The 25,478-nt window shown below is 38.6% G+C and overlaps 1 protein-coding gene across 3 annotated transcripts in view; it reads right to left on the bottom strand.

Annotated features, from left to right (window-relative positions):
- The window catches only part of cd99 (CD99 molecule), a 101,164-nt gene that overhangs the window by 63,326 nt on the left and 12,360 nt on the right, over nucleotides 1-25,478 (bottom strand). For all 3 annotated transcript variants that reach the window (XM_039743563.1, XM_039743561.1, XM_039743560.1), the window contains exon 2: nucleotides 9,398-9,430. In XM_039743563.1, coding sequence (XP_039599497.1) covers nucleotides 9,398-9,430 — 33 coding nt within the window. The remainder of the gene's footprint in view (nucleotides 1-9,397; nucleotides 9,431-25,478) is intronic.

Below are 25,478 nucleotides of genomic sequence, written 5' to 3'. Positions count from 1 at the left end.
AGCCCAGGCTTTTTACAAGTTATCAACAAATAACTCCTGTGCAAAACATAAGGCTTATGAACAACAATAGATAGATAGATGTTGTTCATAAGCCTTATGTTAGTTACCAAGTCAGAAAATGTATGCCTTGTGCAACATTCAGGTACAGTCAAGAATGTTTATTTTTCCCCACAACTTTAATATTTTGTAACAAGGATTCATATTCAGAAAGCTACAATGTCCATTTATGTACACTGTGAAGGTGACTTTCTGGTTATGTGTCTGCCTCTACAGATGTTTCAGTAACTCATACTGCGGTGTCTGTTTTACCATCAGGATCAGTTGTGTAAAAAATATATACATACAAAGTTGAAATAACCTCTTTCAAGGTAAATTTGAAAGAGTAAATTAATCAGTAACTGAGGTCACAAAGATGGTTTCTTTTTGAATAGGAGTTTATAAATTTAAATAACTTTGAGCATGATCAAATTGAACATACTCAACAAAAATGGAATTTTCAAATGAGACTTCTTTAAAGAATTAAAGTATCAAATTTGAACACATTTAGTCTCCTAGGACTGGGACAATCCAAATAGCTATAGACTAGTAAGCTTAATATGCACCACAGGTAATCAAACATCACATGGCATGAACAAGTGTATTAGTGAGCAAGTTGAATGTGATTTATCAACATGTTGGTATTTTATTAGGAAGCAATAAAATCATATGATGCGAGTAGCGTATGATATTACTTATCTTAGTTTCCAGAAAGCTTCTGATAAGATCACATTTGAGAGACTTGTGGTAAGACTAAAAGAAAATGTTCAAGGCACAGTACACAGATTTGTTAAAACAGAAGCAGTAAACAATTATTTTGTGAGGAACCCTTTAAGAATTTGGGCCTTGGGCAGGAAGACGGGACAGAAAAAAAAATAATCAAGTCTAATCAATACAGATGAACTTGGGACAGAATTCATATTTGGGCAAATTTGTGGCAGAAAAGTTAGGTAGATAAGATATATAGATGCCACTCTGTTCCCTTCTTAAAGCTACACAGACATCCCGACTGGCCACTAATCCACGGTACTGACAGGTCTTCATCGTCTGTGATTTTTAAATAAGACTTCAGACTCATATCATTGTTCTGTTGATGTCAGATGTATTCATGATACTAACGTTATTTCTGACTGTGAGTATTTGTCAGCCTGTGGAGATTCAGAAATACACAGGTACTGTTCTGCCAGCAGACTTGACTATTTGCTCTGCCGTACACTGTTGTTTAGAAAAGTTCTTAACTCGTTTAACTCCGAGCACATCTCTCCAGTTTTGATGCCATTAAATTGGTAACCCGTGCCATTTAGAATTGATTTTAAAATATTGCTAATGGTTTACGACACCTTAAATAATCTCACTCCATCATATATTCTGTAAAGCCAGTCATCTTACACTCCAAATCATAACCTTTGATCTTCGATTAAGTGTCTGCTTAGAATTCCAAGAGCTAAACTTAAAAGAAGTGACGAGGCAGCCTTCTGCTGTTATGCATTTCAAATATAGAATAATTTACTGATAGAAATTCACAAGGCTAATATTGTGGTACATTTTTAAAAACTGCCAAAAGTTACATTTTAGTATATCCCCGTTAAGTCCTGTTAAACTACATGTGCATTGAATTATATTCTTCAAGGCTCCTCAGTCCATATGAACACCTGCTATTTTCTGTCATTCTTTTTCTGTAGTGCCGTTCTGTGCCACCACTACCTGATCAAGGCACCATACAGTCCCTACAATGACGGACTGAAGTCAGTAACCCAGATGTCCCTTGACCATCAATAAATTCTTTCTTGTGAAGCCTGAAAACCAGAAGACTGATTTAAATCATTTATGATAGGTAGAACGCCCACTGGTGGCTTGGCAGTCTTTTTTTTTTTTTTTTTTTAAAGCCCATCTGGATTTTTTTTCCCTGTCCTCCTGGCTATTTGACCTTGCCTTATTCTTTGTTACTTAGTATTGCCTAATCTTACTTTTGTTTCAAATAAACGTTTCTTCTTCATTTTGTAAAGCACTTTGAGCTACACCATTTGTATGAAAACGTGCTATATAAATAAATGTTGTTGTTCACAGAAAGCATAACATGAAATGTCAGTATGCATCAGGAAAATACAAAATGAGAACGACTAAGTATCCGATTATTGATGTGTCAAAAGTATACAAACACAAGCTCTCCCTGTTACTTGTAATAGTGATAAAACACAAGAACTTATTACCATTATCAAATGCATCTTACTAATGGTTATGCAGAGTACTTACAGTAAGAGTCAAAAACTACTTACATTCCACTATAATCAAGCAACATTTAACAAGTGTAGGAATACCAGCGATTGAACGCTCTGCTCTACTCTACTCTATAAATATACGTTTGACAAAGTAGTCTGTGGTTTTGTTTAAAAGAAGTGCAAAGCGTTTGTATTGTGTATTATTTCTGTGTGTATCATACTGTCTCCTACCAGTCTTATGCAAGTACTGCATAGATAGAATTAGGAATGGATAATTTAATATTAAAAATATAAATATTAAAATACATCTAACACACTAAAAACTGTAGTAGAATTAATGGCAAAGTTTACTTAAAACATATAAATGCATGTGTATTTAGGTTTATGCAGCATTTTGATTGCCATCATGAAGTGTTTCAATGTGCAAGAATATTTTATGAATAACTATTTTTCCCATAGTTTCACAATATGTACTTAAAACATGGAATGTCTGTAAATATAATGTATATATTAAAAACAAGTAGAATTCAGTTTTATCTTAAACTAAATGAGGTTGATCAAAACGTTTTTTATTCCCTCATATTATTTATAACAACAATGCTAAACATTATATATATATATATATATATATATATATATATATATATATATATATATATATATATATATATATATATATATATATATATATTGTAATAGCAGTCAATCCAATACATACTTAGCCAAATATTGGTCTTTAACTGATATAGTTCAATCTAATGTTAGATTGAGCCAAAAATAAGTACCGCATTTCAAAAGTTTAATTGTACAAAATTGCTACAAGATAAAATAAATTTTATTATGACATCAGAAAGGGGATACAAAATAGATTTTTTACTCTGTTTTAAAAATGTTGTCTTCAAATTGGTGGCCATCATTAGAAATACACTCTTCGAGACCATTTCTGAACGCTCACATGACTCATTCGGCCATTTCAAGGGAAATAGCAGTGATTTCGTGGCGAATAGCATCCTTGAGGGCTTCAAGGTTTTGAGATCAGTATGTGTATACCTTGAACTTGAGAGAGCCCCACAAGAAGAAATCGCAGAGTGAGATCAGTCGAATGTGAAGGCCACCCGACGACATCGCGCAGGGAGATCAGCTGCCCCAGAAACATCTCCCGTAAAACCTGCATGGATCTCCACGCTGTAGGAGCAGTTGCTCCATCTTGTTGAAGCCAGGCATCCACCGCATCTTTTTCTTCCAGTTGGGGCCACATAAACTTCTCTAGCATTTCAATGTAACATTCTGAAGTGACAGTGACTTTTTTTTTTTTTTTTTGAGGAGGGGGAAACAAGGGTCTGCAATGCCAAATTCTGTAACAGCATGCCAAACTGTAACATTGCTCACTGTGAAGGGGTCTCTGATGAAGTTCACGAGGGTTGGTTTCAGCCCAATAGTAAAAGGTTTGCTTATTTACACAGCCATTCAAATGTAAATGTGCCTCATCACTGCACATGGCGATGGCATCTCGATGAATAGTTTGCAGAATGTTTAGGCACAACTCTCTACGGCTCTCCCAGCGAGTTCCTGCATTACCATCATTTTGTACGGATGGAAATTAAGGTCCTCATGCAAAATCCTCCTAAAAGACATGTTGGAAATGCCTACGGCAGAAGCATGTTTGCATACTGAACGTCTAGGAGACTGCAAAATTGATGCCCTAACAGTTTTGATGATTTCAGGCATTCTTACAGTCCAAGGATGGCCTGGAGATTTTCTGTTCAACGTTGCACCCGTGTGTCTAAATTTAGCCACCCACCGAAGAATTGTTTTCCATTTTGGGCCGTCACTGTTAGGAGGAAAGTTGAAGTGCGTTCAGAAGTCACGTTGAGTAGTAATGATGAATTTGTTGTTTTTGAAGAAACGCTTCAACACTGAAAGCATAGGGCGCACCGGACCAAGGCATACTGTCGACTGAAAACTACAAGGGATCGCCTATCAAAGGACCCCCAATCCAACCCAACCCACTTGGCTACCTCTACCTCGTGTAATGACCAGAGAAATGCAGTACTTCATTTTGGCTCAACCTGTACTATAATGATGACAGAATTTTAGGTGTTTACTCCATTCATTTTACACAAATAAATACAACATTGATCTGGGATTCTGGACAATTTTTGTTGATTGTATGATTGTAATTCTAGTCAATTATCTGTTCATTTAGTACACATTTCTTTGCAATAATTTTCAAACTCAATCCTGATGACTCCGTGTAGCTGCATACTTTTGTTCCCACCAGCTTCACAACACTGAATGCTGAAAAGCTACACACTACTTTAATATCGGCTCCAACATGCTCCTTGTTTAATAATGAAGAATGAAAATTATAAAAACCTAAAAGAAGAAAAAAAAGTGTTCCCATGTAATATACTGTACATAAAATCGGTACATTCCGATTTAAAAAAAAAAAAAAAATCAATAATTTTACATGGACCCAAAAACAATTTAAAAAAAAAAAAAAGTGCTTCTTTGGGTTAGGAGTCCAATTAAAAACAGTATATTAACAGCCATAACCTGTGTACTGTATTTGAAATGTAAAGAGTTTTGTTTTCCCCAAGCCTATTAAAATCAGTTGTGTTTTTGGTAAACTAATAGAGCTCCATGACCTCTAAATCTGCCACTGATTCCGGCTCACACTGGGTGTATACAGTGGAGGAAATAATTATTTGACCCCTCACTGATTTTGTAAGTTTGTCCAATGACAAAGAAATGAAAAGTCTCAGAACAGTATCATTTCAATGGTAGGTTTATTTCAACAGTGGCAGATTGCACATCAAAAGGAAAATCGAAAAAATAACTTTAAATAAAAGATAGAAATTGATTTGCATTTCATTGAGGGAAATAAGTTTTTGAACCCCTACCAACCATTAAGAGTTCTGGCTCCCACAGAGTGGTTAGACACTTCTACTCAATTAGTCACCCTCATTAAGGACACCTGTCTTAACTAGTCACCTGTATAAAAGACACCTGTCCACAGAATCAATCAATCAAGCAGACTCCACACTCTACAACATGGGAAAGACCAAAGAGCTGTCCAAGGATGTCAGAGACAAAATTGTAGACCTGCACAAGGCTGGAATGGGCTACAAAACCATTAGCAAGAAGCTGGGAGAGAAGGTGACAACTGTTGGTGCGATTGTTCGAAAATGGAAGGAGCACAAAATGACCATCAATCGACCTCGCTCTGGGGCTCCACGCAAGATCTCACCTCGTGGGGTGTCAATGGTTCTGAGAAAGGTGAAAAGAATCCTAGAACTACACGGGAGGAGTTAGTTAATGACCTCAAATTAGCAGGGACCACAGTCACCAAGAAAACCATTGGAAACACATTACACCGCAATGGATTAAAATCCTGCAGGGCTCGTAAGGTCCCCCTGCTCAAGAAGGCACATGTGCAGGCCCGTCTGAAGTTTGCCAATGAACACCTGAATGATTCAGAGAGTGACTGGGAGAAGGTGCTGTGGTCTGATGAGACCAAAATAGAGCTCTTTGGCATTAACTCAACTCGCTGTGTTTGGAGGAAGAAAAATGCTGCCTATGACCCCAAAACACCGTCCCCACCGTCAAGCATGGGGGTGGAAACATTTTGCTTTGGGGGTGTTTTTCTGCTAAGGGCACAGGACAACTTAATCGCATTAACGGGAAAATGGACGGAGCCATGTATCGTGAAATCCTGAGCGACAATCTCCTTCCCTCTGCCAGGAAACTGAAAATGGGTCGTGGATGGGTGTTCCAGCACGACAATGACCCAAAACATACAGCAAAGGCAACAAAGGAGTGGCTCAAGAAGAAGCACATTAAGGTCATGGAGTGGCCTAGTCAGTCTCCGGACCTTAATCCAATAGAAAACCTATGGAGGGAGCTCAAGCTCAGAGTAGCACAGAGACAGCCTCGAAACCTTAGGGATTTAGAGATGATCTGCAAAGAGAAGTGGACCAACATTCCTCCTAAAATGTGCGCAAACTTGGTCATCAATTACAAGAAACGCTTGACCTCTGTGCTTGCAAACAAGGGTTTTTCCACTAAGTATTAAGTCTTTTTTTGTTAGGGTTCAAAACTTATTTCCCTCAATGAAATGCAAATCAATTTCTATCTTTTATTTAAAGTTATTTTTTCGATTTTCCTTTTGATGTGCAATCTGCCACTGTTGAAATAAACCTACCATTGAAATGATACTGTTCTGAGACTTTTCATTTCTTTGTCATTGGACAAACTTACAAAATCAGTGAGGGGTCAAATAATTATTTCCTCCACTGTATATAGTGTTATTATTTAAAGTGTTATTTTTGGCACCCCTGCATTAGGCTCATTATAGGATTGCAAGTTATTCTTCTACTGTGCAAGCAGCAGCCTTTTGGCAGAAGATATACATTTCTCACTGTTTTTCCCCTTCTTAAACTTTACAAGTCTAAAGTCATAATTGATCTGGCTTGTCAAGGATAGTAGCCACTAGAAATTGGATACAAATTGGATCTTAAATGGATTTTAAATTTACTGACGAACTACAATGCACGCAGACCCAGGCGTCAGCTCGTCTTCACAACACTTTAAATGGGCTGCAAGGAGTTGCAAAGAGGTCCCAAAAGCTGTTTTATGTCTGCAAACCTAAGAAAGCTACACACAAGAAAAGATGCAGGACCAGATGGAGTCAGTCCTTGAGTTAAGACCTGTGATGACCAACTTCGTGGTGTTCTCTGTCAACTAGTTCTGTTCAGTCTGTCCCTATAGTTTCAGAAAGTGCCACAGCTGTGGAAAACAGCCTGCATTGTTGCTGTTCCAAAGAAGACAGGCACCTCTTCACCTAAGGACTACGGACTAGAGTGAAAAATGCAACTAACGGACTAGAGTGGAAAATGCAACTATCTGTTCCACAAGGCTTATTCTCACTTGGACAAAGCTGGCAGAACTGTGAGGATTTTTTGGTTTTATTTCTCCAGCTCCTTCAGTACATCTAGCCATCTTTGTAAAGGGGTAAACTCAGAGATACACAGATGGATGAGCCCATGGTGTCCTTAATAATGGACTGTGAGACTCAATGACTGTCTTTTATACAGATGTGAACACTGGAGCACCACAAGGAACAGTCCGTTCTCCTTTTCTCATCACGCTGTACACCTCAGGCTATAAATACAATAGCAGGTCATGTCACTTGCAGAAATTCTCAAAGGATTCTGCACTTCTGGGGTGTTTTGATAAAGGGGAGGAGGTAGAGTATAGAAGTCCAGTGGAAAAGTTTGTTTATTGGTGCAATAGAATTGCCTGCATCTTAACATCAGCAAAACCAAGGAACTACTTACTGACTTTGGCTGCACCAAAGAGCTTCCATGTCCGGTCACTATTTAAGGAGTGGATGCAGAGGTGGTCCACATTAATGACAGGTCTTGGAACACAGAGGAAGTATCTAAGAAATGACAGAGTCCTTAATAGTCTATTACTTTAATGTGGGAAGTGACAACCTTTGTATCTTCTAGAACTCTGTGAAGGCCAGCGCGATTTTCTACGCTGTGGTGTGCTGGGCTGGTTACATCACTTTAAGAGAGGCCCACCGAATATACAAGCTAATTAAAAAGGCAGGCTCAGTTATAGGACACACTCTGGACACCCTGGAGGTTGTAACAAAGCAAAGAATTATGAACAATACTGTACATCCTCCCTCTCACACACTGTTTCAGCCAACCAATTATTCAGCAGACGCATGTCAAGAAACACTACTGGGGCTCTCTCTCTTTTTTTTTTTTAATAACCAAAAGCAGTATGTCTGCATAATACCTCACTGTGACTGTGACAACACAACAACAATATTTACTTATATGGCAGATACAGGCATATCCTTTTGAAAGTTTGGCCCTGTTAATTATTAATTGTCATTGCAAAGGCTAATCTAACAGGAAATTGTCTGCGTGTAAAAGTAAACGGCAAATTTGAATCTGATGGGGTCAAGGAAATCCGGGGAATAAGGACAGTTTGTGAGGTAGCAGCTGCGATAGTTTTACACTCTAGTATATTGCGGTGAATGCTGGTAACAGTCAGGCGGGCGGGCGGGCAAGCCAACAAAAACACTATGTTCTTAGTATGGTATGAATCAGGTTTTTGTAGACAAAGGTTTTCCCTGTTCCTACAGGACCATCTGAGAAGATGCATGTTTGTCATGGATGGGAATTGCTGTATGCAGCGTGTACAACAGTTTGCGAGGGTGGACACGGGAGGAGGGTTAGAGTTGCCGGTCGGGGCTCTGTCGTGGGTATCCCTATCCTATGGTCTCTGTCTTGCGTGCCATGATCGACTTAGCACATAGAAAAGCAGCCGGAACCGAAAAGAACAATGAAAAGTCAACGTGGCTCAGAGGTGCATGTGGACTATAGCACAAACGAAAGTGACTGAGGTGGTGTTTGTTAAGGTGTTGGGTGCGGGCACATGAGCAGGCAGTGTGCATGCCTTAATAGCGACGGTGGACGCGGGGCAGGGTTAGACTTGGCGGGCAGGGCTCTGTCGTGTGTATCCCATGGTCTCTGTCTTGCGCGCCATGGTTGGCTGCTTAGTAAATTTATAAATATAAAATTAGGCAATACTAATTAATATAGAATAAAAGTCTAATGGCCAGGGAGGACAGAAGGAAAAAAAAAAAAAACAACCCACAGCCAAGTTAGAACCTTTTTGAATTTTCTTCCTTTATATTCATGCAGGCATGTGTCCAGACCAAAGTGCATGTGCACATATATTTACTTACTTATCTACCTGTTTATGTTTGTAATCCATCCATTCATTTTCTAACCCGCTGAATCCGAACACAGGGTCACGGGGGTCTGCTGGAGCTAATCCCTGCTAACACAGGGCACAAGGCAGAAACCAATCCTGGGCAGGGTGCCAACCCACCGCAGGACACACTAGGGCCAATTTAGAATTTATTTACTTATTTAAAGACCTTCTGTAAAAAAGCGGTAGTTTAAGTTTATACGAATAATTTAATTGCTTTTTCCATTACTACAATAGAACTAGAAAATGATGACAAATAATTCACTCTACTATTTAAAAAAACAAAACACACAAATTTGAGTCTTAGCAATAAAATACTGATTATATAGAGTTTTTATAAAACTTACGTGGTTCATCAAATGCATCACTGAGATCAAAACCTAAAAGGGGAAAAAAAAAACCATGAATAAAGACAATTAATGCAATAATTTCCCTGCTTACAACACAATACAACAACTGTACAAAATGTGATACACTTTCACAATGACAGAGTAAGGCATGATGAGCTAAAAATTTGCACAAGCTTCATATCTTACGGTAATAATAATAAAAAAAAAGTGATTGATGGGATTATTTCCCACATGTCTGAGCGGTACATCTCTTGCAATGCAGTTATGCAGTTTCTGGCCCAACCCTATGAAGTGGTACGACTCTGAACGTTGGATGCCTTCAGTTTCATTTCATGAGGTTGCAAACGGACTTGAAATCTTTTGAAAAATGTATCCACTTTGACTTCTGTTTTGAAAGACTCCAAGGACGGTTTCTACAAGTTTAAAATAAAGAGTACTTATAAAGACTTGTTTTAGTTTTATTTGTGCAACTCTGGGTCTGATGAGCAGGAAAAAAAAACAAAAAAAACAAAACAGAAGAGGATGTTTAGAATCCATGATGCTAAATAAAGTAAATACGTAAACAACGTTTGATGTTAAATGCTATATGATATTTGTCCCGCATGGTTTGTAGTGATGGTCAAGAAAACTGTTTAAATATTTTCAAGATTGTTAAAGACAAAAGACACCTAGGATACATTTCGTTTTATCCACTAGATGGCAGCAAAGAACACATGCATCCATTTTCTAAGCAGTTGCTCTGCAAAAGATGTATTGTGTATTGTTAATGGCTTGGATTCTGTACTTTTCAGGTGAGTATTTTGAACTGTCAGAAGAAAGTAATAAAAGTAACTGAAAAACAATATCAGCAGTGCAGCTTGCTCTGAAAGCAACAAGACTTAGCACTGTACGCAGTTAGTTACCATGAAAGGTACAGTATCATGCACTTCAAAATGTGTTCCACAATCTGAGGAATAAAAAGGATGTTGTCATTTTTTTTTTGAAAAAAAAAAAAAAAATCAACCTACAGCCACGAAAAAGGCAAACCTCAACCCCAATGGAAACCTACCTTGAAAAGAAGCAAACAATATCAAACCATCTAAAAATATAAACACTCTTGCCTTATAATCCAAACTAGACATTAAGCCCATTACAATAACAGGCACTAGAACAGTAGTGCATAAACATTAGTAGAAACAGTCTATATTAAATGGTAAGGGACCTTGTATGTGGCTGTAATATACGTCACTGTATTGTGTGCCTTTAATTTTCTGTCTCAGTAATACTGGTTTGTATTTCCGTAAAATGCCTGTAATTTTGTATGACAGTAATACAGTGGAACCTCGGCTCACGACCATAATTCATTCCAAAACTCTGGTTGTAACCCGATTTGGTCGTGAACCGAAGTAATTTCCCCCATAAGATTGTAAGTAAATACAATTAATCCATTCCAGACCGTATGAACTGTATGTAAATATATATTTTTTTATGTTTTTAAGCACAAATATAGTTAATTATACCACTGAATGCACAGCGTAATAGTAAACTAAATGTAAAAACATTGAATAACACTAAGAAAACCTTGAACGACTGAGAAAACTAAGACTGGAAGAGTTCACGCTATAGCCTTACGACCCGCTCGCTAAAAAAACTTTTTTTTAATGAGTTTTAAGCACAGGGAAAAAAAAATGAACATTTGAAAATTTAACAACCAACCAAGAAAAGTAACAATGCATGCACACACCTGTGTGTGTGTGTGTGTGCACGTGCGTGTGTGTGTGTCTGTCGCATGGGCGCCTGTGTGTGTGTGTGCGTGTGTCTGTCGTGCGCGCGCCTGTGTGTGCGTGTCTGTCTCTCATGCGCCTGTGTGTGTGTTTGCACAGGGAATGCACAGGAAGAGACTGAACACGTGCCGTGTGACCCTGCGCATGCGCACTTCACCAGAAGATACACACACGGAAACCTGGACACACACAAGGGTTTTATTAAAGAGGATGATGTCAGATATGCTTACAGTGTTGTAAATGTAAGTATTTTGCCGAAAATATTGCTAAATAAATCACTTCTGGAAAATGCTGTCATTCATGGAAGTTAACATAAAATGTAAATATTCTGCTACATATAAAAAGAACACCAATCTATTTTGCATAGCACAATAATTAGTTTAAAAAAACAAGTAAAATTATGCAAGACTGCAATAGTACCAAATAAACAAAATGAGCAGAACAGCAAAGACTTGAGAAATACATCAAATTTATTGACATACTAGTGTTGGATCAATACCGATACAAGTTTCGCACCTCAATACCGGTGCCAAAATGGTACTGAAGCAAAAGACAGATAACTCCTCTCCCTGGCTCCTTCAGTTCCCCAGCCCCAGATAAACAGCAGCATTCTCAGAAAACAGCAGCCCCAAGTGGATTATGAAGAAACAGCACACAACACTGGAAGAAAATCAGGGATGGCGGATGAGTAACACAACAGAAGAAACAGCGCTGTAACAGCCATGGCTAGTTGCCGTTTCCCTCAGTCTTTTCCACTTGATGTTAATTACAGTTGGCGTTATTAGTGGGATACAACAAACTAATAGCCCGAGATGGAGGATTGATTTAACACTAGTAGACTCCTTGACCACGCTCACAAGAATACACTTTAGGCTAGGCAGACCAAATCGCCTTCCACCATTCGAAAGGCCTGGTGCAAGAACTTCACGTTAACATTGAAGACAGCAAGAGAGGAAGGCAGTATGGCACTCCTGGCCAGACCCATTGGGGACACATTCCTCAGATGCTGTGGGATGTAAGAGTGGACAGGGCTACCTGAAGAAGTCAGCTAAAAAAGCAGCCTTGTGACTGTTGAAATTTGGATTTGGGACAGACACAGCATTTAAAGAAGCACTTTGTGTGTATCCACTGCTAAAGCCCATCAGTCGACTGTAGGTGTGTAATGTTCCTTTTCATGGACAACTTCCACCAGCTTTCCACAAGTGCTAAACAGTTTCCTCCATCTCTTACAACCCAGGGTGGTCTCAATATTATTGAACTATGAAGTTTCAGTATTGTACAATTTTTTTCAAAAATGAAATTTACTTAAACTACATTATAAAAATGTAAAGTTCAAGCATACAAATTATATGTAATACGATCTGTGGTGCAGTGGTCATCTTTGCCCTTTATCCCTATAAGCATACTTAGTAAACATACTGCTTAACAAAAAATAAAATTAAGCAAAACAACAAAAATATGATTTAGGCTTACTAAAAGTTCAGAAATATAGGGATGGAGTACTAATTTATTTTGGATGTACTGCTGTAATTTCACAATAACAAATCTTAGAATTTGTACATCTTTGGTATATCTCTCACAGGTCAAAGCTACAACGCCCAATTAAGAAAGTATCATCTTCGTTGTAAGAAGTGTCTTTAAAACTTTACATTTTAAGGCATGCCCTACATACCAACTGGATATACCTCACAGCACAAGATCTTTATTTGTAAGCTCAGTTGTGTATGAATCACATGGGAAATCAGCACGCCAGCCAAAGTTCTTAGCCACTGTAAATCACTTTAGTAAAGGATGCCTGCCTACTCTTCACTCATTGGGAAACTATGACTGGCACACCAGACTGCTCAGAAAGAAAAAAAAAAAACAAAAAACAAACAAAAAAACAAAACCCGAACCCAAAGAAAATTCTTCTTCTCTCACTCCCTAAAATATAAAAGAATAAATATGGTTATGTCAAAATAATCCAACATAAGAGAATCTAATGTATTATTCAAATAAACATCTTTTATTTCATAAAGCTGAAATGTCGCTTTAAACAAAAATCAGCTCTACATGCATACTGTATTGCTAACTATCCATGCTCTTAACCCGATTACTACATACTAGCGGGAGCCTATCCCAAATTTCTGAATTCAAGATACAACGGACCCTGCCATGACAACAGTCAACTTTTCAGATGAGAACCAACACTTTAATGGACTTCCATACAGCAGATACTTTTGCTAACGCAGATTCTGTTGTATTTTTCAGCTCCTCATATTTGCTCCCCAATGGCATTCACACTCTGCTCCATTTACCGACAGGAACGTTACCACAGAGACAAAGGAGATGTTTAATATTCCTGTTCCGTGCACAATCGGCTCACACACCCTCAGACTGCGACTGGTTGTTACATTTTTTTATGCTTTACCTACACAAAGACAGACAAGGAAGTTTAGTACACAGATGTGCAGCATTTAATTTAATGCATAAAACCGACTAGGGATTGGCAAGTTATTGCCAATCTTCTTATTACATATAAGCAGCAATAAAGTCTAGTTCTAATCCTCTGCCTAAAAATCACTAAAGTGGTTGCCACTGATGTCAACTAAAGTCGAGGAATTGGCTGTCAAATGCATCACCCTGGTTGTCAATGGCAAACTGCCAAATGTTAATGTTGAGCCCCGTGAGAATTCAAAAATACTCATCAGCATAGTGTAGCGTGTGGCCGGGGTCCTTGCCTCTACACCGGGAGGACCAGGGAAGTAAGCATGGCCAGAGCGTTACCTCCCAAGGGACGCTAGATTGCAACCCCCCGCGTTGCAGCGGTGCCTCAGACTACCACAGGGCTTCATGGGAGTTGGAATTTGGTGCAGCCCTGTTGGGATCCACAGATGCTGCAGCAGGAGCTGCTGAGCCCTTATGAGCAGTTCTTCCACCACAACAGGAATGGAGTCATCAAGCACCTGAAGCACTTCTGGGGGAGCAAGCAGCCACTACGGGGAGCCAGAGTCAGAAAGAGGAGCGACGAAGCTTGACCCAAGGAGTGGAGGAGAAAGAAGACCAAGAGAAGGAAGAGAACTGTATGGGTGTGCTGGACTCTGTTGAGCTTATGGGAACAGGGAAGGTGTTGCACATAAGGTATAAAAGAAAATAAACCACATGTGCACCTTGAACTTGTGTCCCATGCTTGTCTGTGTCAGGTTCAGTTGGCAGCGACAGCCTGGGTAGTCGACAATAGCAATTGGCCTAGGGCATGTAACAGTTCAATGAGATCTTCCCATACTGACATCATCGATAAATGCTGCAAAATGCTATTACAGGTGAACAATTAATATTAGCTACTATGGAACAAATCAGTGCTAATCTTGATAAAACATCAAAGAAAGTAAAAACTATAGAGACACAACTTATATTTCTTACTAATAAATACGAACTGAAGCTAAACCTAAATTTCATTATGGCATTTACAGTTTGCTACATCTGTTGACATTTCACTCATGCTCAGCAATCCACTTCTTCAAAAATAAATGCTCAGCACTGTGTTCTGCTTGTTCCAAGTAGCTTTGACTCGGTCCTTATCAGGGTGCCGCCTCTAGTGTAACAGAAAGGCACCCTATCCAAGGATGCTTCCTACTTTGCACTTACTCTTGTGAAACAAATGTACCTACTTTGGTAGTTTTAAAAATAAAGTCAGGAGTGGCAAGCGCAACCTGACAGAGAGGGAGAATCCCAGTGTGTGTGTGTGTGTGTGGAGAGAGAGAGAGAGACAGAGTTGAGCATCCATATAGCCATCCATTTTATAACTAGTTTATCTTGTTCAGGGCTGTTGAAAGTGGGCGTCTATCCCAACTACACTTGGGTTAAGGTAGGCAAAGCTGAATGTGGTGTCACCCTTGCGTATGTCTATCCGCAACAATGACAAAAATGACATGCTCTGTATGTTCATTCCAAAATAAAATACTGAGTCAATGTTTCAAAACCTCCACACTGCCCAGACAATTGTGTGGCTCTGGTTGAAAAGTTTTGAAGCACCAAGTAAATACAACGTGTAATGCATTAACAGAAGCGCATAACCTTGAAGAAGCACAGCTGCTGTAATAGAATATTAAATTCCTACAATCAAATCACCAAACACCAAATGCATTGTTGCCTGTTCTCTCTTTGATGTAAAATATTCATTACTATAAGAACTAAAAAATGTTGCAAATTGGTGAAAGCAAAAAGGACTCAAATGTGTATGATACAGGAGAGAATGGGACATAGCCCCTAGTAACAAATAATCATTGCTGTCCAATTCAGTGGCAAATTCTAATTAGTACACAGTTATAAGTAACAGAAGAGTCTAATGAATTATGTAAGGCAGCTGGAAAACAACAAAACAAAGGCAGTTATACAGGAATTCTAAAATATTAATCTTAAATTGACAATTTCAATTTAATAATGATTCAGACACTTGCCCAAATTTATGCACCTGCCTGATTTTGTTTGAACAATTATTGCACACTTTCTGTAAATCCAATAAACTTCATTTCACTTCTCAAATATCACTGTGTGTGTCTCCTATATGATATATTTAACTGACATGTTTTATCGTAACAACCAGCGATTTATACAGGAAAATAATGACTATTAACAAGGTTGCCCAAACTTTTGCATCCCACTGTATATATAGTGTATCCAGATAGTATTCACAGCTCATCACCTTTTTCACATTTTGTTATGTTACAGCCTTATTCCAAAATGGATTAAATTCATTTTTTCCTCAGAATTCTACACACAACACTCCATAAGGACAACCGTGAAAAAAGTTTTCTTGAGGTTTTTGCAAGTTTATTAAAAATAAAAAAACTGAGAAATCACATGTACATAAGTATTCATAGCCTTTGCCATGAAGCTCCAAATTGAGCTCCGGTGCATCCTGTTTCCCCTGATCACCCCTGAGATGTTTCTGCAACTTAATTGGAGTCCACCTGTGGTAAATTCAGTTGATTGGACATGACTTGGAAAGGCACACACCTGTCTATAGAAGGTCCCACAGTTAACAGTTCATGTCAGAGCACAAACCAAGCATGAAGTCAAAGGAATTGTCTGTAGACCTCCGAGACAGGATTGTCTTGAGGCACAAATCTGGGGAAGGTTACAGAAAAATTTCTGCTGTTTTGAAGGTCCCAATGAGCACAGGGGAGTATTTAAGGAGTATTTAAGTGTGCCGTAATTCATACCTGTTCTTTAGAAAAAAAATTAACCATTTTACAAACAATATATTGTGAAAATATCTCCCCAGCACTAGGCACAAGGTGGAAACCAATCATAGATGGGGCACCAGTCTATTACACAGCACACTTACTCAGCCCAATTTTGCCAGAAGACGAGATATACTGTATAATATGATTAGCCCAATGTCTGAAAAATAGCAAGAGGTCACTTTTAGTGGTGGTAGTATTGGCATGTCTACAGAGTGCAGTGAAATTCTTGCTTGCAACATGTCACCACTTTAGTTCCTAATGCCTATTCCAACTTTATATCAGCAGTTCAGGATATTCGTCCATTCTTTGAACAAGAAACTGAACATATATCTTACATGCAAATTTAAATTTAAAAACTTTCCATCTCCAATGTTCAAGTTTAACTTTAAGAACCTTTTCCTACAAATTTAGTGTTATATTATGTCAACATACAAACCAAAGTACAATCAGCAGCAAAAAAGACCTGTCTTCATATACTGTATACAGTAATCCCTCGCTATATCGCGCTTCGACTTTCGCGGCTTCACTCTATCGCGGATTTTATATGTAAGCATAACTAAATATACAAACGCGTATTTTTCACTTCTTCGCAGGTAGTGCGGACAATGGGTCTTTTTACTTCCTGTACATGCTTCCTCAGTTGGTTTGCCCAGTTGATTTCATACAAGGGACGCTATTGGCGGATGACTGAGAAGCTAACCAATCAGAGCATGCAGTTAAGTTCCTGTGTGCTGAATGCAGTGTTACTCAGGAAGACTCGTCTCGCTCATTCAGCATCAACATGTTTCGCTGTGTAAAGAGTTAACTTTTGTGCTCTTTTGTGTTTACCTTTGTGCATAGTCAAGCCCTTCATTATGGTTCCAAAACGATCTGCTCCTGTTACTGCTTCAGGGGCCGTGCCCAAGTGCCAACGGAAGATGTTAATGATTGCCAAAAAGGTAAACATTTTGGATTTGTTGAAGGAAGGGAAAAGCTACACCACTGTAGGACGCTATTACAGCATCAATGAGGCTACGATTCTTTTTATTTAAAAAGTAGGAAAGGAATATAAGATCTACGACCGCAGTGTCCTTTTAACCAGGGTGCAAAACAAGTTGTAAGTGGATGTAATAAGGCAGTAGTCTGGATAGAATCTGCTTTAGGGGTTTTGTTTGAAGACTGCCAGAAGAAGAACAATGGCAGTGCTACACAATCGCCTGAAGAGGCTCCTTTAGAAGGGCTGGAACGCTCTCCTTTGTTGCGCAGTAAAATTAAACTCGTTGTTATCGGACAAGTCATAGTGTCATTGTTGGTGAGTAACCATAATTAATTTTCTACTTACTGTACACACATTTACTGTATACTATTTTTTCTTGCATTGTACGTATTTATTGCTGGTGGCCTGTCTATCGTGATAGCTGTAACATATGTGATAATCGGAGACACTCGATATCTTTAAAATAATATTTAGGTTTTACTGTATATAAACAGTGTTTTTATATACAGAATTTCAATGAATCTTACCTGATATGTAAGAGAATACAAAGGGATTATTATGCTGTATAACTGTGCAGGGAATATCTATAAACAGTGTGGGAGAGTTTATAAGTGCTTAAAATATATAAAAACCATACAAGCATATGGTTTCTACTTCGCGGATTTTCACCTATCGCGGGGTCTGGAACGCAACCTCCGCGATTGAGGAGAGATTACTGTATACACAAATTGCCTCAACTACATTATATTCACAATAGAACTATCTTAAAAATGGCACTGAGCAAACAAAAAGCTGGCAGAGCCTTTTATGTCAGGCAACACTGCTCACAGAGTTGTGACTCACACTGGGAGGGCATAATGTCTCCAAGAAGAATTCTCAACATCTTAGATATAGGGGAAGCTATAATTAGGAACAGATTTTTTAGCAAAAACACCACTACAGATTTAAAAACCTCGTTAGAAATACTAAAAACTCTTGCTGGCTTGATATTAGTTTACAAGCAAATTTTTCCAACCCCAAGTTCTTTGCTGATCAAATGACTTCCTAATAAATGGATTAAATACCTGCTTATTCTAAACTTGGATGCAGAACACATCAAGTCGATTATCAGTGCATAAGGATTAATATTTGTCTTTGGCACAACCATAAATTTTTTTTACCAAAAGGCTTTTCAATTAAATTTCATGAGTTACTAGCTTCATGGTTTATATGTGAAACATATCCCAAAACATGGCCCCACTTTTGAATAATTGATTTACTCAGCTGTTTTTTGTTTCACATTTTTGTACAAAATGGAATTACAAAAACACTGAATGGAGGACAGTTAAACTTTAATGTTGTTAACTGCAGTAAAATTCATTCATACTTGCATGCTGAAGCAATGTATTGCAGTTTATGTGGCTCCCTGTGTTAAACACAACTTGGAATACTGCATTATCAAGAGAAAGTAAAAGCAAAAATCAAAGAAGGTAGAAACATATAGCATGAAAAGCACGAAGAATGTGGCAATAAATAAAATCTAAAAGACCATAATTTAGTACTATAGTCATCTTCTCCATATACTCCATACGGCTAAGTTCACAACAGCAACAGCATATTGACATTATCATCATTTATAACAGTTGTCTAGCATGGATTATTGCAATCACCATATTATATCCTGAATCCAATGAAGTTCTGACCCTCCTGACTGAGAACATCAATGCTACACATGCCACACACACACACCAATTTCAGTAAAAGTCTTCTTTCTCTCGACTTTGTTTGATTGCTGCTTAACTATAACCTCATGCTGGTTCTTTGCCGGTGTTATAAAATATGCAACTGCCAGTGCATGAGCATACACTGTATTAATAAATTCTGATTATGCACATCATCACAGCGCACAAAATAACGGGGTGCCAGCAGGGAGGGTTCAAAAGCCTGTTTTACTTTGGTGTGTTAGGAGCTCGCTTTGTTTATATACTTGATTTGACTCAGTTATGCTAACTTAATTTATAGGATCAGCCTGCAATTTTCTCCATAAAATGCACTGTGACTAGGGGCAAGGGTAGAAGGGGTGACTTATGTATATTTTTTTCTTAAACCATTTTCAACCTTAAATCAGTTAAATATTTAAACTTTTCTTCCATTCACATGCCTAATTTCCATAGAACTAGCACAAAATGTGTCTCTACATATTGCTGAAAGATAAACTAATGGGAGAAAATATTAAAAACACCCACAGCACAAAAAAGTGCATCAGTGAAGAGGACAATAATGTCTTCAGTGGCTATATTGTAGAAATTAGAATACAAACTAAAATAGTTATTTATCCATATATAGACCAGCCGTTCAAAATGTGTTAAGAATTCTGTATCATTTCACAATGTGGACACTACAGTATGAGAACACAGGGCTTCAGAAATTTCAGGTAAAAGTAATATTCAGGATTTCCTAATAAAACCACTAGAAGTGAAGTCTGGAAGTGACATGTGGAGCACTGGAGCATCTATTAGTAAAACAACAAACAAGGATCAGCGACAATCATTTTCTGTCTATAGAATTTAATGTGTACTTTCTTTAGACCTTGGGTCTTCAGTTGTCTAGTAATAGCCAGAGTTAGACTCGGTATGTTCAGAGCGGTAAGTATGCTTGTTGCATGCAATCAAGTGAAAAGGACTGAACAGCAGTTATAGTCATATACGTTTATTCCTACACTAGCCATCCCCGGCGGCTCTGCCTGCGTAGTAGTGAAACAGGACACACTTTTTAAAAAAAAAAAACAGGTATCACTAGCTATGCAGGTGTAAGGTACACTCGAAAACAGGCTCCCTACTCCTGACATCACGCTTCCCTCTCTCCTCAGCCCACAGCCTCTGTCTCGGGTTATTGCGAATAAATCACTCTTGCAAGCAAACCATGATTATTAGCGTGATGAGAGAAGTCGCAAAATCAACCAGAATGTTGAAGCAAATTTTAGAGGAAAAACAACGATTTAAATCCGTTAAAGTAGTTCTCTTGTTCACTAGCTTTGCGGAGGTAAGGAACCCCCACGAGGGTGCAGCTTGAGCAACCCAACCTTCGCCCCTCTGTCCGCTGCATCACTCTCAGATTCGCGCAAATAAATTGGTGCCACAAGCAAACTATGGATACTTAGCGCAATGAGAGAAGTCACAAAATCAACTGAAATGTTCAAGCAAATTCTAGGAAGAAAAAAAAAACAAAACAAAACTATCTAAATCCATTAAATAGTTCTCTCGTGAAATGCAGACAGACATACATACATACACAATTGGATTTTATATACTGTAAGGTTTCTAAACTTTTTCCACTTGATGAAGGGATAAACGTTTGCCTTGGACTTGATGGCTCCAAAAGAATGGGATGGGTAGGGGTTTCCAAAAAAAAAAAAAAAAAATTCTAAAATTTGCTATTCTTATAAAACCCTTCAACTCATTCTATTGTGGTTATTTTGGAAATTAACTACAATGTTCATTACATTGTGCGGCATAAAAAACAATTACGTTTTGTAATATGTCCTGTGGTGATTTACTGCATTATAATGGTTACAGTATAGTATATTTGTTATTCTGTGAGAACTAGAAAATTTGTACATTATGCTCACTACTGTCTGATTATTCTTGACCCCTGAACATCTCCTGTCCCTTACTGGCGATCTCTCTCACCCCTATCACCACCCAATACCTTAAGGTCTGGTCAGCAAACGGACGCAATAATGGTTGTGGATGCATCATCCAGATGGATTCCACACATTGGTGGGGTTTAAAGTGGTTCCCTACTGTCTATCTAAAAGCAGTCTGAGTAAGTTAAAAAAGCACTACATAAATGTAATTAATTAAATTGAAAAAACAATTTCTTTAATGTCTCATGAACTTAGAAAATGTAAAAAAACAAAAAAAAAACACCACTGAAAACTACATAGTACACCGACAAACTCTAAGTTTAGACTTGGCAATTGTGTTATGTTAAAAAGCAATTCCCCAAAAAGGCTTGCCAGCTACTGAAAACTTACCCCCCCCAAACAAGACTGTCTACTACCCGTGGAATAACCAACACAGCAGGCTGCAATATCAGGTTTTGTGACAACAGTTTAAGAGTCCCAGCCCTATGAAAAACTGCATTTTGGTATAAAACGAAGAAGGGGCACATAAAAGAAGACAGTGTTACAGGAGACTACATGAAAGCTTGTAGATGTACTTTGATCAGTTTTTTGAGACCATTTTAAATTGTGTGTCAAGAAACTTGCTTTTATTTTATTTTTGTTGGTACTGATGAAATTTTCTTACTATAAAAAACAAAAAAGCGTTCATGTTATTTAATATTTATTTCATTCTTTAAAAGCTGTATTTGCTTACTAGCTTATTTTATTACAAAATTTGTTATTAATTAAAGAAACTTACGTTGGGTTTAAACCCCAGCCTCCAAAGCATAAACCACTCTACCACTACACCATAAGACATACAAAGAAAGCACCATAAGGAATGCAAAGAACGCACCATGCAGTTGAAAAAGTAGCCAGTGAACAAGTCAAATTCATGTAGATGTATACAAAGAGATAACAGTCACATTTTAAGGAGCAGGACTGTGTAAACCTACACATTAGTTATATCTAATTATTAAATTAAAACCTCCAGTCCTCAAAGAAAGGTGGTTCATGTGCTTCAAAAGGCGCTTTTCCACTGCATAGTACGGCACAACACGGTTCAGTTCAGCTCACTTTTGGGGGGGTTTTCCACTGGGAACAGTACCTGGTAACTGGTCCTTTTTTTAGTACCACCTCAGCCGAGGTTCCAAGCGCGCCGAACCGTTACCAAAACGTGACGTGTAAACTCTGCTGGTCACTGATTGGCCGGAGAAAATCGTCATTACTGCGTCACTGAACTTGCGACACGAGACACAACAGACCTGCTAGATTTTTAGCACAGCCAGCGAAGGTTCGGACGCACCATTTTGTTTTAACCAAAAATGGCTGTTTCGTGGTCTATTGAGGAAGTACAGACGTTCCTCTCGTTGGTAGCCGAGGAGCGGATCCAGCGAGATCTGGATGGGGCGACGCGGAATGAAAACGTTTTTCAGGAGGTCGCTAAGCTCTTGGGCGCACATGGCTACCATCGGACTTGCAAACAGTGTAGGGACAAGTTTAAAAAAATGAAGAGCGAGCAGTAGAGGCGGCGCAACTATAACGACACGTGAATAATCCCGCCCACTCTAAAGCGGTAATAAACTGCAGTTGAAACGCAAACCGAGCCGAACTGAGCCGAACCAAGGTGAGCTGTACTGAACCGTGCTGTGCCGTACTATGCAGTGGAAAAGCGCCATTAGGAAACACTGCACCCCTTGGCATTCTGCAGAGAGTGTCACCACACTGTTCATGCCTCAGTTCATATCCTGTCAGTTAGTCCGCATACCCATGCCGCTGTTCTTCTTATGACAAGTGAACCATGGCTGACTGGAGAAGAATCCAAAACCCAATAATGTGGCCGAGAAAGTCTGCACCTCCAATCATTGGGTCACATTACATGCATCAACTTATAAACACTTACGACCAAGATCAAGTTCCTAAGTTTACAGACACACAACCTTTGGCATTTTCTATGTTTAATCGATTCCTTATTTCCTAGTAAGTGGATTTTAAAAATGATGCATTATTACAGTGATAATCAGTGCAACTACTCACACCAGACTGCAAAGCATTAGATTAAAAACAAAAAAGTGTATAAACAATATAGTTGGAATTAAGATGTCAAAACCTTTCCAAAATAACCACAGCAAGTGGCTGAATAGTTGTTAAATTCCATTTTAAGTGTATTTAAATATTCAGAACAATAAGGATAAACAGGCGTATAGGGAACATAGGAGGGCGTATGCAGATGCTTTGAAGGTTACACGGTCGAGGTTTTATTCTATCATCATTAGAAACAGCTCCAGGGATCCAAAAAAACTTTTTTCTACTATAAGTCATCTTCTTAAACCTCCTTCATGTGCTCATTCCGAGGCCACTGATGAGGTGTAATTTGCATATTGATTTTTTCAAATAAAAGGTTTATAACATCCGCTTACACCTCTCTACCATGGATATTCTGTTCCCCCCCGCTGTCGACCCGCTGCCTGAGACTGTCCAGCCCCTTTGCTCCTTATCTGTTGCCACACGGGAAGAGGTGGAGGACGTCATCAGGAAAATGTGTCTACCAATTCCCTGGACCCTTTTCCCTCAGCCCTGCTGAGGGCCAACATTTCTGCTGTTTCTCCACTTATCACCAGGATTATAAACCAATCCCTTTTGGCCGGCCATATTCCTTCAGCACTAAAAACTGCGGTCATCAGACCTCTACTTAAAAAACCAACCCTGGATCCTGAAGTTCTGTCTAACTATATACCCATCTCTAATCTTCCATTTCTCTCTAAAAAGTTCTGGAAAAAGTAGTTGCAGTACAACTTCATGATCATCTCAAACTGAATAACCTGTTTGAAAAGTTTCAGTCTGGTTATCGCCCTGGCCATAGCACCGAAACAGCCCTGGTCAGGGTCATTAATGACCTTCTGATGTCAGCAGATACTGGTTCTCCTTCTTTACTCAGTCTCCTTGACCGGACAGCTGCTTTTGATACAATTGATCATAATATTCTTCTACACCATCTGCAATACACCATTGGACTTTCAGGAAATGTTCAAAATTGGTTTACATCTTATTTGACCAGTAGAACAGAGTATGTCACTCTTGGCAGTGCAAAATCTCACACCCATAATGTTATCTGTGGTATTCCACAGGGCTCCGTGTTGGGCCCCATCCTTTTATTTAATTTATTCTTATTTTGTAGCACTTTGAGATTGTTAAATATAAAGCGCAATATAAATAAAATTTATTATTATTAACTGTAAAAGGTATAAAATGCAAGCCAGGGCTTAACAAAGGGTTATCTACATATGAATGAATTACCTTGCGGTGTGCACCTTTATGCACAGACCAAATAAACACTTAGTCAGTACTATCCACCTTACACTAAACTAACTTTACAACTCCATTATCTACACATTCTAATGATATACGAAGTCCTATTTACTAAAATTTACTAGGGTTGCCAGATCAAAATGTTTTAACAGGCAAATGAAAAATTGCTCCATCAAAACAAACATCTTCACAATATATTTAAAACAGGGCACACAAAATCCCCAAGAACCACCTACCCCAGCTACCAGTTTGATATAATTGACTGTCAAAACTTGGAATGCTCAATTAAGCACTTGTGTTAAATTTGATCAAGAAGCAGGCAAAAACAGACAGTACTACTATTTACTTGTGCCCATACCAATCACTGTGTGGAACCCTGCGTGTTCCTTTGTGAAAGTGTTGGATTTTCTTTTTTTTGTTTTTTTCTTTTTGCCTGTGGCCTGAAACCTCACTGTTGATGAGGTTATAAAGCATGCATTAAATGAATACAAAATCGGCTCCATGCATGTGCATAAATGCTACACAAGTGCCCCAGTTCTGGACTCTGAAAATATGGCCACCCTATACCCATTAGAGTGCCACTTTCAGCTGATATCCATAATGCTCTCTTTAACGTTTGCCTTTCACTTGTTATTCCAACATTTTTCACTACTCAACAGATTTGGCAGCCCCACTTCATGACAATGAACACGGCCAGACATGCACAAGTTAATAAGAAATTAATTGTAAAGGTTTATATTTATACTTTTTTTAATTTAAGTTATATTTGCCAGCTGCCAAATGTCACGATGTACAAGTGTGGGATGTACAGTAATCCCTCGCTATATCGCGCTTTGACTTTCACGGTTTCGCTCTATCGCGGATTTTATATGAAAGCATAACTAAATATATAACGCGGATTTTTCGCTGCTTCGCGGGTTCTGCGGACAATGTGTCTTTATTTCCTGCACATGCTTCCTCAGTTGGTTTGCCCAGTTGATTTCACACAAGGGACGCTATTGGCGGATGACTGAGAAGCTAACCAATCAGAGCATGCAGTTACGTTCTCCTGAATGAGAAGCTAACCAATCAGAGCACGCAGTTAAGTTCCTGCTTGCTGAATGCAGTGTTAACCAGGAAGTCTTGTCTCGCTCATTCAGCATCAACGTGTTTCGCTGTG

Source organism: Polypterus senegalus, chromosome 2 (genome assembly GCF_016835505.1).
Source record: "Polypterus senegalus isolate Bchr_013 chromosome 2, ASM1683550v1, whole genome shotgun sequence".
Lineage (NCBI taxonomy): Eukaryota > Metazoa > Chordata > Cladistia > Polypteriformes > Polypteridae > Polypterus > Polypterus senegalus.
The sequence above is the reverse complement of the archived record's forward strand: the minus strand, read 5'-3'. Positions and strand labels throughout refer to the sequence as shown.